General features: G+C 46.2%; 2 protein-coding genes across 2 annotated transcripts; one reads left to right on the top strand and one right to left on the bottom strand.

The window, feature by feature from the left end:
- Positions 1–202: 202 nt before the first annotated feature.
- Positions 203–5299, bottom strand: LOC113429839 (uncharacterized). The gene is given in 6 exon segments (XM_087948537.1): positions 203–535; positions 1481–2401; positions 2403–2701; positions 2704–3816; positions 3819–3978; positions 4079–5299. Coding segments are annotated over 6 exon segments (4047 nt in total).
- Positions 5300–9310: 4011 nt separating this feature from the next.
- On the top strand, positions 9311–13044 carry LOC148128681 (vomeronasal type-2 receptor 1-like). The gene is made up of 3 exons (XM_087948536.1): positions 9311–9537; positions 9898–10186; positions 11423–13044. The coding sequence occupies exons 1-3, from the start codon at positions 9338–9340 to the stop codon at positions 12221–12223; spliced, it is 1290 nt and encodes a 429-aa protein (XP_087804662.1). The 5' UTR covers positions 9311–9337; the 3' UTR covers positions 12224–13044.
- The last annotated feature ends 926 nt before the right edge of the window (positions 13045–13970 follow it).

Genomic DNA, 13970 nt, shown 5'->3' with positions numbered 1-13970 from the left:
CGGGCACTGTCTCCTTTGTGACTTCCTTTCCTGGTTTTAAAGTGGAATATAAGTACAGGGAGTTGATTGCAACACTCAGAACTAGCAAGATTGTAACAACCCATACAGATGGCATGAGACCCTTGCGTATACACGCGGTTTCCCTGAGCCTCTGACTGGCTTCCATTATCTCCTTTATTCCCCCCTTTTTGGAAGCCAGGCACTACTGTCGTTTTGCTGAAGACCTAAGGCGCCAGGGAAGACCCGTGCGATGGGCGTCAGCGTCCGGAGTAACGCCTGCAGGGGTCTGACGTTCCACACCTCCCGTAGGTTGAGGGACAGCTTCCGGTGTGTCACCACTAGGGGAGGGCAAATCCTCTTCGTCTCCCGTGGGTAGAGGGACAGCCTCCGGTGTGTCACCACCAGGGGAGATATCCTTCTTCGCCCGTTTCAAGATCACCTTAAGCAGAGAATCAGGGCAAGTCTCCACTTTCCAGCTAGTAGGGGCAGCCAATTTAACTCGGGACCAATGAATCCACGATTTTATTTCAGCTACCTTAATAGCAAGGGGAGAACACATGACCACAGTGTAGGGGCCCCTCCATTTTGGACTAAGTGTCTCCCTTTTCCAATCCTTAACCCAGACCTCCTGACCCGGATGTATATTATGCGGGGAAGTAACCAACAAATGGGGTTTGCACGTAAGGACGTAACGTTGTAGTTTATGGATGATTGTATTTAGAGCTACAAGCTGTTGCAACCTGACAGTATCTGAGATTTTTGCATCACCATGAGTATTAAGCTTAACTAAGTTGGGGACCCGACCATACAACAATTCAAACGGTGAGATGGAGATATCCTTACGAGGGGAGCATCGAACTGCTACTAGAGCTAAACTGAGAGCATCGGTCCATTTAAGATGTGTTTCCTGACATATCTTAGCAAGCTTATCCTTTACTGTGCGATTTACTCTCTCCACCCTACCCCCGGACGGGGCATGGAAGCTGCAATGCAGTTTCCAGGTGATTCCTAATGTTCTGGCCAACAGTTGGGTCGCCTTGTGTATGAATTCTGGACCGTTATCCGAAGATATCCGAGAGGGCAGCCCGTACCTAGGGACTATAATATGGAGTAATGCCCTCGCAACCTCAGTAGCCTTCTTTGTGCGTGTGGGGACACACTCCGGCCACCCAGTATAAGTACAGACAATAACCAGAAGAGCATTATATGGGCCACAACGAGGCATGTCAGTGAAGTCAATCATTAGAGAATCAAACGGGTAACAACCCCTAGGCTGGTGACCCGGGGGTGGTTGGGGCCCCTGGCGAGGGTTGTTAGCCGCACATATTTCACACCGGGCACATATATTGGCTGCTATACTACTAATTTTATCTATATATAATTCCCTTTTTAATGCTTTAGTCAGGGCAGTCTTTCCTAGGTGTAGCCGTTGGTGGACTTGACGCACCACATCCCAAGCCATGTGTGCGGGAATATATACTCTGTTGTCTGGCAAAACCCACCAGTGACCGTCCGGGTGTGCCTCGAGAGCATCCAGACGGTCCCTGTCCTCTGAGGAGTAATGGGGTTTAGGGTTGTCATCTGGCAGCCAAACTGCAAGGTTCCTCTCCTCCGGGATAAATTCTAGCATGGCAGCTTTGCGTGCAAACTTATCAGCACGCTCATTTCCCCTGTGAATATCCGTGACCACCTTTTGGTGTCCACGACAATGCATAACCGCCACTTTACTTGGGGACCAAACACTGTCTAAGAGGCGTAATATGTGAGGGCCATATTTGATATCTTTTCCCCCTGCTGTGATAAGCCCCCTTTCTTTGTACAGAGCACCGTGAACCTGGACAGTTAGGAAAGCATACTTGGAATCTGTATATATATTTACTGCTAGTCCCTTAGCCAATTCTAAGGCTCGTGTGAGGGCATGTAACTCTGCTAGTTGTGCACTAGTTCCCGGGGGTAGTGGTTTCGCTTCCCATACTTCATCTAAGGTAACCACTGCGTACCCTGCCTTTCTCGTTCCCTCCTGTAGGAAGCTGGTGCCATCCGTGAACAGGGAATAATCAGGAGCAGGTAGTGGTGTGTCCCTCATGTCAGGGCGGCTAGCGTATGTCTCCTCAATGGTATGGATACAATCGTGATGTACACCCATGTCCGGCTCAGGCAACAATGTGGCCGGGTTAAGAAGAGTAGATTGAGTGAGAGTAATCATAGGGTTGTGAGTGAGAAGCCCCTGATACTTAAGCATGCGGGGGTTGGTCAGCCACAAGTGTCCCTTCATATCTAAGACAGATTTGAGAGCATGGGGGGTAAAGATATCCAACTGCTGACCAAAGGTCAGCTTGTTGGCCTCCTGGGTCAATAGAGCAGTTCCTGCCACCGCCTTCAGGCAAGCAGGCCATCCTTTTGGCTACATTGTCAAGCTGCTTAGAAAGATACGCCACAGGGCGGTGCCAAGATCCAATTGTTTGAGTAAGGACTCCCACGGCTACCTCCTTCTTCGTATCAACAAACAGCTGAAATGGCTTGTCCAGATCAGGGAGACCTAAACTCGGGGCCTGCAACAGGGCCTGTTTAAGAGCGCAGAAGCTGGCCTCCTCCTCGGGCCCCCAGTGGAGGGGATCCCTATTTGCCCCCTTTGTAGCCTCATAGAGAGGTTTTGCAATGAGGCTAAATTTGGGGATCCATATACGACAAAACCCAGCTGCCCCAGAAATCCCCTCAGGTCCTTCTTATTTATAGGTCTGGGGAGTTGGCATATAGCTTCCTTCCTCTCATGACCCAAGGTGCGTTTTCCCCGCTCAATGTCATATCCCAGATACCTGACTTTTTGTAATACTAATTGTGCCTTGTTTCTAGATGCTTTATATCCCAAAGTTTGGAGTAGGGAGAGTAAATCCTTCGTATTTTCCCAACAACGGTCCTCTGTGAGGCCGGTCACTAATAGGTCATCTACATATTGTAACACTAAGTCAGGGGCTGGTATGTGTAAATTTTCCAGATCCTTGGCCAGTGCTGTTCCAAACAAAGTAGGTGAGTTTTTAAACCCTTGGGGCAGCCTTGTCCAAGTATACTGTTGTTTCCGACCTGTAGCAGGGTTCTCCCACTCGAAGGCAAACAAATGCTGGCTAAGCTCATGTATGGCTATGGTGAAAAAGGCATCCTTTAGATCTATGACAGAGAACCATTGAGCGGCCTGCGGGATCAAGCCAAGTATTACATATGGATTGGGGACTACTGGATGAATGGTGACTGTGGCAAGGTTAACGGGCCTCAGATCCTGGACCGGGCGAAAGCGGCCATCCCCTTTCGGTATGGGTAATATCTGTGTGTTCCATGGCGATTCAGTGGGCACTAAAATGTGGTGTTGCAAATATATGTCGATTATATCCTGTATGGCTTGCATTACATGGCGGGGATATGCCCTCTGACGGATTCTAACAGGAGGTTTTGTTGGTACTTCTTCCACCAGTATAGGTGGGTGATGGGCAGCAAAACCAGGGGGGTTATCTTCTGCCCATAGATAAGGAACTTCAAACTGCCGCCACGTTTCTTCGGTCTCCTGTCCCGTCGTTCTGGCTACCATAAGACGCCACGATTCTTCTATTGGTATGGAGAAACCGAGTTTCCCATATCCCAAATGCATGGAGCCGTCTTCCGCAAAAGATATTTGGGCCCTTAGTTTACATAGCAGGTCCCTTCCCAATAACGGGACAGGGCAGTCGGGCATGTAAACGAACTGGTGAGTTATAGCCTGTCCCTTCACAGTGCATTCAAGAGGCTCTAGGAAGGGGCGTTGTAATGTATTCCCCGTTGCCCCTGAATATTTATGGTCTGTCGAGATGCTTGGGCCATAGGTTGAGTTAAGACAGACCGGGTGGCCCCGGTATCTACTAAGAAGGTGACGGGTTTGCCTCCCACTTTCAGGCTGACCATAGGTTCCGGGAGGCTTTCTGAACCCAGGTCGGCCTCAGTCCCATTCTTCTACCTGAGCCAAGCCAACAAGGGGAGGTCTCCCCAGACCTCTCCTCCCATCATGCCGTCCTCTGCCTCTTTCCACTGGTCTCCTATGGCCACCTTCCACTGCAAAGGTAAGATTCCTTGGCGAATCTCCCCTATCTCCTGACCTCCCTCTGTCATTCCTTTCGGGACATTCCCCCTTCCAGTGTCCCTGTTGTTTACAAAAGGCACACTGATTAGGGCCTAGGTCCCAACTAACCCCCCTTTGCAGACTGTTTCCCCTTCCCCTCTGTGGCCCTGGCCCCATACCTCGTAGAGGGTTGACCCGTCCCCGTGACGGCCAGGCAATGGCCGCCGCCAGTAATTCAGCCTTTCGTTGCATTTTATGGTCCTTCTTTTTGTCTTCCTCTTTGTCCCTATTGGCAAAGACTTTGCGGGCTACCTCCATCAATTCACTCATGGGTTTTCCCAGGGCTCCCTCAAGGCGTTGTAATTTACGTCGTATATCCAGGGCACTCTGGGAAATGAACGCCATGGTCATCATACGTGCATTCTCAGGGGCCGAAGGGTCTATGGGGGTATACATGCGGTATGATTCTACCAGTCGGGTGTAAAACGCTTCCGGACTCTCAGTGGGTTCTTGCAACACTAAAGCAGGCTTTGACATATTAATCACAGGCTTTCCTGCAAGGCGGATGGCCCGCACCACTAGGGACTGGTAGTCTCTCAATCTTGTTTTTCCCTCGTCAGTGTAAAGATCCCAGTCGGGGTTACTAGACGGGTATTTCTCATCCATGAGGTCAGTTAAAGAATGATATAGGGTGACATCAGGCTTTAATATCTCACTAATTGCATTCTTAATTTTCTCCCTTTCCTCCGGACTGAACAACGTTCCCATTAGTTGTTGGACATCTAGCCAATTGGGATTATGGGCATCCATTATTGTCTTAACCAGATCCGCAACTTCCATGGGTTTTTCGCTAAACGGGCCATAATGTAACTTCCAGTTCAGCAAGTCCGATGAAGTGAAAGGCACATGTTGGAATAGTGAGAGGGTAACTGACTCAGAGGGTTTCTTAGGGTTGATGGCCAACTGATCTACCTGCCTCAAAGGGGCTACTAGAGAGGCCTGTTCTGTTTTAGCCCGAGTCCTGGCAGCAACCGGCTCGGTTGCAGATGAAGTCCCCTCCCCCAGATTCAAACTCAAAGACCGTTGGAGTCTTTCAATGGGGATTGGGTCAGGCCATTTCTCCACCGGTGTAGAAGATGCCTGTTGGGGAGGATCAGCCTGGGCTGAACGATCTACCTTTTTTACGTACGGAGACAACTGATCCAACTGGGCCATGAACCCAGAGACCCCTGATGATTCCTCATCTTCCTCTCCATCATCAAACCCTCCTGGTGGCACATATGGTGGAGGATGCGGTGCTTCCTCCGGGCAACTGGGAAGTACCTGCGCAGTTCTGCGCAGTGTTTTCAAAGTAACATTGCGAAATAATAGGGCCTTACACCTTTGCATTTTCAGTTTTCGCAGCCAAGGGGGTGGGTGATTTAAAAGATCCAGCCAGACATCTATGTATGGTGCCTGATCTGGATGTCCCAAGGTAGGGTGAAAGACCAGTCTGTGTACCTGCACTGTGGTGGGGATGTCCAGTGTACCTATCGAGGGCCACCCAAACCCAAATGTAGGCCAATCCACCTCACAGAATTCTTTTAGTTTCAATCTACTCCACTTATTCCCATAATCTTGTGATTGGTATGCCTCCTTAAAGTGTTTCAACATGACCTCTAAAGGAGTCACTGGCTTACTCTGTTTCCCACCCATGGTCCTCCCAGATAACCAGACAACACAAATGAGGGTAGGGATGAGGGGGAGAGTAAGGGGTCTCTCCTCCTCTAGACACAGCAAGGTGTTACTCACACACACCCACGCCCGACCCAGGGAGCCGGATCTTCACGGTCTCCGATGGGAACTGCGGACGCCACTCGCTTTCTACTGACCCACGGTGCTGGACACTCACAGTCACCTATGGGAACTGCAGTAGTCTTTCTTCACACTCAGACCTGACAAGTCCACCCACATTACCTGTAAGAGAGGGTGATCAGTCCTCTCCTCCGTCCCTGATTACAGGGAGGGATTATTTCCCCAATCCAATACTTGCCTGCAGGCGTCTTCCTTCTTCACGGCTGGCCAGCCCCCAGTCCTGTTCTTCTCACCTTTCACTGGTGGTTCTTGAAAAGGCCGATCGCCAACGCCAGAGACCAGAGGTTTGGGGAAGTCCCTCGGATTCAAAGGTCCGATGGCGCCTGGGAGGTTCCCTGCAACTCACCGATACACCGGCTGTTGGGATGGACCTCTCCAGAGGACCTCAAGGCCCCTTCAGTCCTGCCGCGGTCGCCATTAAATGTAGCAGCAAATCTGGTCACTAAACAGGACTCAAGACCACATAAAGGTAGAAGAATTCAGGTTTATTGCGCAAAGCGTTCAGAGCATTAGCATGTCAAATTCTGAACCCCCCAGTCGCACCTGGGATGGTTCCTTTATACACATTATGACCTCAGCACACATCTGGGCGTACATCTTAAGGTTTACCAATTATGGTTTAACTGTTACACGGTTATGATAAAGGAAGAGCAAAACATCCTGTCTTCAACAGGAAATGGAAAAAAGAATATAATATGCATTTCTTCTTACTCTTTTATCTTACACCACCAGTACTTTTCCATACCCACCCTTATGTTCAGTTACAGTAATAGTTCCGTTACATTTCAAGTGAAAGAATTACAATATTAGATGCAGCAAGCTATAGAGAAAGCAGTTATGACCCTTACCCTGAATTATGTCCTGTATCCATCTAATGCTTGTTTTATATGTTTCACTGGTCCTGCTTCAACTGTGGCAGGAAAGGTCATAAAAAGGGGCAAAACTCACTTGGCAGATGTCTCCCTTAACGACAGAAATGTTGGGCTCAATTGTGGTCATAAGGACTCCCTGTATTGGGTATCCTTTTCTTCTGGTGAGGACCCCATACACAACATGCTTGACCAGGCCTGGGTCCTCGCAGCCCCCCAGAGAGAAGCCAGAGGTCCACATGGAGCCTCCTCAGGGCCTATGAGAAACCCTGGATGACCACAGCCCCCCCTCCTCCCCTCCTCTGGGGTCTCCCTGGGACAAACCCAGAAGTTGGGGTGGGCTCATTCTTGACCCAGGAGGGGCTTCCTCCCCTCTGGGCCTCACCCGGCTTCGGTCAGACCCGGCTGTGAACCTCCTGGAGGAGAAGAGAGTCTCGTTGCACATCAACCTGGCCCTGAAAAGCCACAGCTTGAACCCGGAGCCACCCAGGATCTGGTCTGCAGGCCCTGAGAGCAGAATCTGAGGGAGGTTCAGGGGGAGAACTTCCAAGCGGTGGACCTGGGATACGGGCCTTCCTCTGCTCCTCCCTGCCAGGGTGGGCCTGCCTGTCCCTTCAGTTCCCACCCACACTCAGCCCCCCACAGTTCCCCCATCATTAGGCAGTGTCTCTCGGGCGATGGAAGCTCCCCAAGGGCAGTCACCAGCCACTTCGATCGGCCGGTAGAAGTGACCTTGGGGCGAGCACACACACACACTCCCCTCGCCACGAGGCCGCTTCTATTGTCTGACGAAAGCTCCCTGAAGGCAGAGTCCCCAGCCCCTTCTGGGCGTGGCTGCCCATGTCCCCTCACCATTAGGCAGTATCTTTCGGGCGATGGAAGCCCCGAGGCCGCTTCTACCGGCCGATTGAAGTGGCTGGTGACTGCCCTTGGGGAGCTTCCATCGCCCGAAAGACACTGCCTAATGGTGAGAGGACACGGGCAGCCATGCTTCGCCCCCAAGCGGCTGGGGACTCTGCCTTTGGGGAGCTTTCGTCAGTCGATAGAAATGGCCTCGTGGAGAAGTACTTGCGTATGGGCCGCTCTAGGTGGGGGAGGAAATTAAGTCACCCCCGAAAAGACGGCCTAGCCGTTTTTTCGGGGGTTAAAAAAAAATAAGGCCCAGACTTATTTTGTGAGAAACATGGTAGATGATAGATAGATAGATAGATAGATAGATAGATAGATAGATAGATAGATAGATAGATAGATAGATAGATAGATAGATAGATAGATAGATAGATAGATAGATAGATAGATAGATAGATAGATAGATAGATAGATAGATATCGATGGGTAGATATAGATAGATGATAGAGATAGTTATGGATGGATGGATAGATAGATAGATAGATAGATAGATAGATAGATAGATAGATAGATAGATAGAAAGAAAGAAAGAAAGAAAGAAAGAAAGAAAGGAAGGAAGGAAGGAAGGAAGGAAAGAAAGGATAGATCACACCTGCAGAACTTACAGTCCATTCTTTATTTAAAAAAATAAGAAAAATCAAAATATAAAGAATCTTGGTGTATTATAGGAACATGGTAAGATAACACAGGAATAACAAGAAAATAAAAATTAAAAATTCCATCCATTCTATATTTTTTCCCCTAATTACCCAATGATCTAGTCCACAAGTTGTCACTTTCCTGCTTCTTAATGAGCTTTTATCTCAGAATTAATATTGCTAGAAAAGATGGGAAATGAAATTTCACTTCAGGCACAAGCAATTTTAAAACTGACTGCAATTAAGATCAATATATGGGATTATGACATAAAAGAGAATTCCAAACAGGGTCTACTCTTAACCTTGGGCAGAGTTCAAGGGTGCCGATTGTCATTAGAAGACAGGCAACACTACAGTTAAATGGTATTAACTTGAAGTGTCACCAAACTCCATAGCTCTGGGTGACCTTCCCCAGCAATCTCTGGAGACCAGAGGCCACGTTGAAGGACAGCAGAAGTCAATTCCCTGGGTGCTGAATTCTCTTCCCCAGCATCACTTTCTGGACTTGCCCTGACAGGAAGGAAGGACCACAACCACAACAGAACAATGATCCCAGGGGTGTATCTGTAATTTTTACTAACATGTTTTATTCCAGCCACTCCTCTGCAGATGGAGCCCAGAAAAAGTTCAGGATCCCAAGAGGAGAAGTTGCTTCTTGCTGTAATTATGACCATCTGGGCCTTTGAGACCTGTGATGCTATATCTCCAGTTTTTGACTTTGATGCAGGCGTTAGACTGAAGCCACATGCAAAGGATCTTGTATGAGAAAAGGATAAATTCCTTGGGTGAACCTCTCTGGGACCAAGTTTTGGGACAGGTGCAGGCTCTGCTCTTGATTGCACCTTTGTCTCCTTTGCAGATGAAACTGAGTGGTTCTCTGTTTAGATCAGGAAAGCCACTGGCACTTCTCAGAGTCTTTGCATTTTTCCAACTGCTCCTGTTGTTTGTGTTAGAAACTGGAAGCGGATTGATTAATGCCATGAATGATGGACCTCCTGCTTCTGCTGCTGCTGGTGTCCCCATCAGTCTGTGGGAAGCTGAGAAGGAAATGCCCCTTGAGTTTGGAGCACCAGGATGGGAAAAGTTCATGGAGCTTTTACAGGCCTGGAGACCATCTCATTGGTGTGGTCAAATCTGAAATAGATGCGTCACCCGTCAACAGCCCTCCTATACCTTCTCCTTGGTAAGTCATGCAGGGTGATGGAGTTGCACTCCCTCCATGTGCAATTCTAACACTCTCCTTTTCTTCTTATTTCATTTATTTTTGTACCTCAGGACCTGTCTAATTTCCTGAATGATTTTTATTTCCACGGTTTCCCTCTTTTGCCTTACTTTGTGGAAGAGAGTAAAATCCAAAGATGGAGTTTTAAAAGGACCTGAATGAAATCCAGATGATTTTCCTTTCTCAGTTCAATCCTGAGTTCATCACTTGAATAATGACCTTTGTTTAAGTAACAATTGAAACAATTGTAGTTGCCTCTCTCATTTGCATAATTGATCATTGCTATGGAATATAATAACATGAATATTGTTTTTACAATAGGAAGAGTTCTGATCCAACAAATACTCCAATATTAATTTTTGCCATTCAAACGGTCAACAAGAATTCCCAGCTCCTGCACAATCTCACCCTGGGCTACAACATCCATGACAACCATATGAGCCCTTTACGCACTTCAGATGCCTTGCTGGACATGCTCTCCACTGGAGAAGCCAATGTCCCCAACTACGGCTGTGGGAGGAAGGACAACCTCCTGGCTCTGATTGATGGAGCTGCCAGGGACATCTCCATCCAGATATCAACATTAGGAGGCACCTACAAAGTCCCACAGGTTTGTGTGTGTTTTTCTCTATCTAAGGTGAGTGGGGTGGTGGGGATGAACAACAGATCTGATATCTTCATAGAATTCAAGAGCTGTTTTTCAGAACATTAGGGAACATATAAACTATGTTTTAGTCGATTATGTTCATCTTCAAATTCACCATTAAAGGACTGAAGAGCCATAAGGTCCCTATAGAGGATATTCTACTGAATATTCAACTATTGAAAAACTATCCAGGTTTTGAGGTCCTCCATTAGCATGTTCATTTTCACATATCAATAATATCTGCCTTATCCAATTGGAATCAAGTTGGCAAGAGTCCTGTCTACGTATAAAAAATTATTGAGATCACAGGATCTGAAGAGTATCTTTGGGATGGATAAAAGGAGTTCAGCTCCTGCCCTCAGAGATACAGTAAGTTATGAATTTATAACATTTCTACTTTGTATAAATTCAGGGTATATAATTATTGGTTTAAAATTAAAGCGAGTCCCAAAACAGGCAAAATTTCAATTAAAGACTTATTGGATTGTACAACTGTCAATTTGTGTTAGGAGTTGCGGTCTCTTAGTCTCTTGTACATCTGGAGAAGAAGCTGAAAAATTGTTCCACAAAGAATTTGGGATATAGAAGCTGAGAAAGAGGTTTCAGTACTCAGAAATAGCATATAAAACTGCCCTATATCTTAGATCCTAACATTGTATTTGACATCTGCTAATTTGAATATAATAGTTGGAATTGTGGGGGTGACAAAGAAATTCACCTTGCATTTTTAATTATTTTTTATTTAATATGATTTTGCGTTCCATTTTTATATACAATCTTGTTAAATATTTAACTGTCTAAAATATTTAAACTGTGACTAAGGAACAAACTATTCTGATATGTTCATCAGAACAAAATTGGGTTTGTCAATAACTAATATTTTGGAGTTGATCTGGACCACATTATAACATATTATTTGTTCTGTCGCCAGAACAAAGTAGACTCGAGACCGGAGTTGAGTTCAGCTCTTTATTAACTGTCAGTAACGTCAACTAAACTTGAGCCGCAGTAGCCTCTTATATAGCGGTTGCTGACGGCTCACAACCAATGGTATCATTTTAAACCTCCCGCCGTTTAGGCGGCCAATCAATATGCGTTGTTAACCACCAATCGCTAGGCGGTAGTGGTTGTCCAATCGGAACATAGTATTACGAGTATGTAAATGTCTATATACAACATTATTCTTCATTACTTTTTCAGTTCTCTCATATATTACCTTCAGAGGCTCTGAGTGATAAAAGGAGATTCCCCTTTTTCCACCAGATGCTCCCCAAAAAAGGATTCCACTACCCAGCAATCGTCCAGCTGCTCCTCCATTTCAGATGGACCCTGATTGGCCTCATTGCTTCAGACACAGATAGTGGAGATGATTTCATGAGGACTTTCCCTCCGATGCTTGTCAGGAATGGGATTTGTGTGGTTATATCACAACAATTCAGAACAACTGGACAAACAGCACCCCTCAGGGAGGCCCTCTCTAAGTGGAGACAAGTCAATGTCTTTGTCCACTTCATAGAATTTATTCCCATCAGGGACAGAATTATTCTTTTCCATGAAGCACTTATGCATTTGCCAGGACCCATCGAAGGGAAAGTCTGGATCCTCACAAATTTTACACCGTATATAATGAAGAAAGAGATATTTCTCAAATACATCCATAGTATTTGGATCTTTGGTTATATGGAAAAAGAAAGGCCAGAGGATGCTGCCTTTGAACCCCATTTCTTTGTGGAAGATCCGTTTCAAGATCATTATTTCCGCTGTTCCCTTTCCAAGCACGTCTTTTCTGTCAAAGGCCGCAGAAGATGCACCCAGAAAGCCCCACTGGAGACCCAGGAGAAAAGGAACAGAAGACGGATCGCAAGTGAACCCCATTCGTACCATATCATTCAGACTCTGGCCCAGGCCATGAATGCCGCTTATTCCTCCAGATCAAGGAGGGGAAGAAAGGAGGGAGAAAAGAGGTTGGGGGCTCCGAGGCTGCAGCCATGGCAGGTATGAGGGGTCCCGATAGGGTTCCATTCATCTGAGATCCTTTTGGAGAAGGAACCCAAAGGAGAAGGAGGGGAACATCTCAACCTTCTTGTGCTGCAAAAGGTCAAGAGATTTGCACCATCTAATTGCTCCTGTCTGACGCTCCGGAATAACGGAGCAGATCTGAAGTTTCTGTCTAGCCTCTGTTGGAAGAAATCTCCTTCTGGGTTCAGTTCCAAGTGGGGAGGAAAGACGCTGGAAACATGGTGACTGCTTGGAAGATGGTTTAATGGTGGACAGGAGCACATGCCTTGGTTGAGGAAAGAAGGGCTGAGATGCTGAGAGTGCAATTGTTTTATGCCCTCTGTTGGGATTTGAATTTGAGCTTGTATTCTGATCGGTTGTCAGACTCCCATGGGGCCATGCAGGGCCAACTCTGTAGGCTGTCCTGAGTCCCAGGCTTGGTTGAGCCTCGCTGGATGATGGTGATGGCTTTGGGCAATTCCTATATAGCTTTACCTGGAGTAGATCTTTGTTGTGTAAAATAGAGTGGCCTAGGCCAGAGTAATGGTCCATTAGCAAAGATGGGAGCGGGACTGAGTTTCAGGCTCTCTGAGTTTCTACTTTTCTTTTTAGGGGAAATATATTCTCCCTTTTTAGTATATCCTAAAATATTTTATTTTCCTAGGAATAAGAAGGGTTTTAACTCCCAACACCTCTTTCCGTCATTGGAAGAGTGTTGAATCCTCCCTTGTCCAACTGAGAGATTTTGTAAGTTGGAGAAGCTGCTCTCATAATCTCCTCCTCGTCTTCTCTCAAGACTCAGTTTCAGGTTGCAGTCAAGTACGATTTTATTTATTTATTTATTTATTTGATTTGCCAATTGTTTACAAGATAATAAGTATAAATGTATACATAGTTGTGAATACATGAAATGGGTACATATAAGAAAAATAAAAGAATAAGAGAAACAATAGGACAGGGACGGTAGGCACGTTGGTGCGCTTATGCACGCCCCCTACAGACCTCTTAGGAAAGGGGTGAGGTCAATAGTAGACAGTCTAAGGTTAAAGTTTTTGGGGTTTGGGGAAGAAACTACAGAGTCGGGTAGAGTATTCCAGACATTGACCACTCTATTGCTGAAGTCGTATTTCCTGCAATCAAGTTTGGTGCGGTTTACTTTGAGTTTGTATCTATTGTGTGCTCTTGTGTTGTTATGGTTGAAGCTGAAGTATTCATTGACAGGTAGGACATTGCAATGTATGATTTTATATACCATGCTTAAGTCAGACCGAAGACGGCGTAATTCAAGGTTTTCAAGTTCTAGAATTTCAAGTCTGGTGGCATAAGGTATTCTACAATGAGTAGAGGAGTGGAGAACTCTTCTTGTGAAATATTTCTGGACTTTCTCAATTGTGCTAATATCAGATACGTAGTGTGGGTTCCAGACTGATGAACTGTATTCGAGTATTGGTCTAGCAAATGTTTTGTATGCTCTGGTTAGTAGTGTGATATTACCAGAGAAAAAGCTACATAGGATTAGGTTAACAACTCTTAATGCCTTTTTGGCTATGTAGTTGCAGTGGGCTCTAGCACTTAGATCATTAGAGGTGAGTATTCCAAGGTCCTTTACATGAGCTTGGGTCATCAACAAGTTCTTGACTATTCAGCTTGTATTTTATTTTCTGATTTTTTTTGCCAATATGTAAGACAGAGCATTTATTTGTTGAGATTTGAAGTTGCCATTTGTTTGACCACTCTGATACATAGTCAA

The sequence above is a fragment of the Notechis scutatus genome, unplaced genomic scaffold (genome assembly GCF_049901735.1).
Source record: "Notechis scutatus isolate UNSWTSFEM ecotype Mainland unplaced genomic scaffold, rNotScu1.2 NSCUCTG207, whole genome shotgun sequence".
NCBI classification, from domain to species: Eukaryota; Metazoa; Chordata; class Lepidosauria; order Squamata; family Elapidae; genus Notechis; species Notechis scutatus.
Note: the sequence above shows the minus strand (reverse complement) of the source record. Positions and strands in the feature narration are given on the sequence as shown.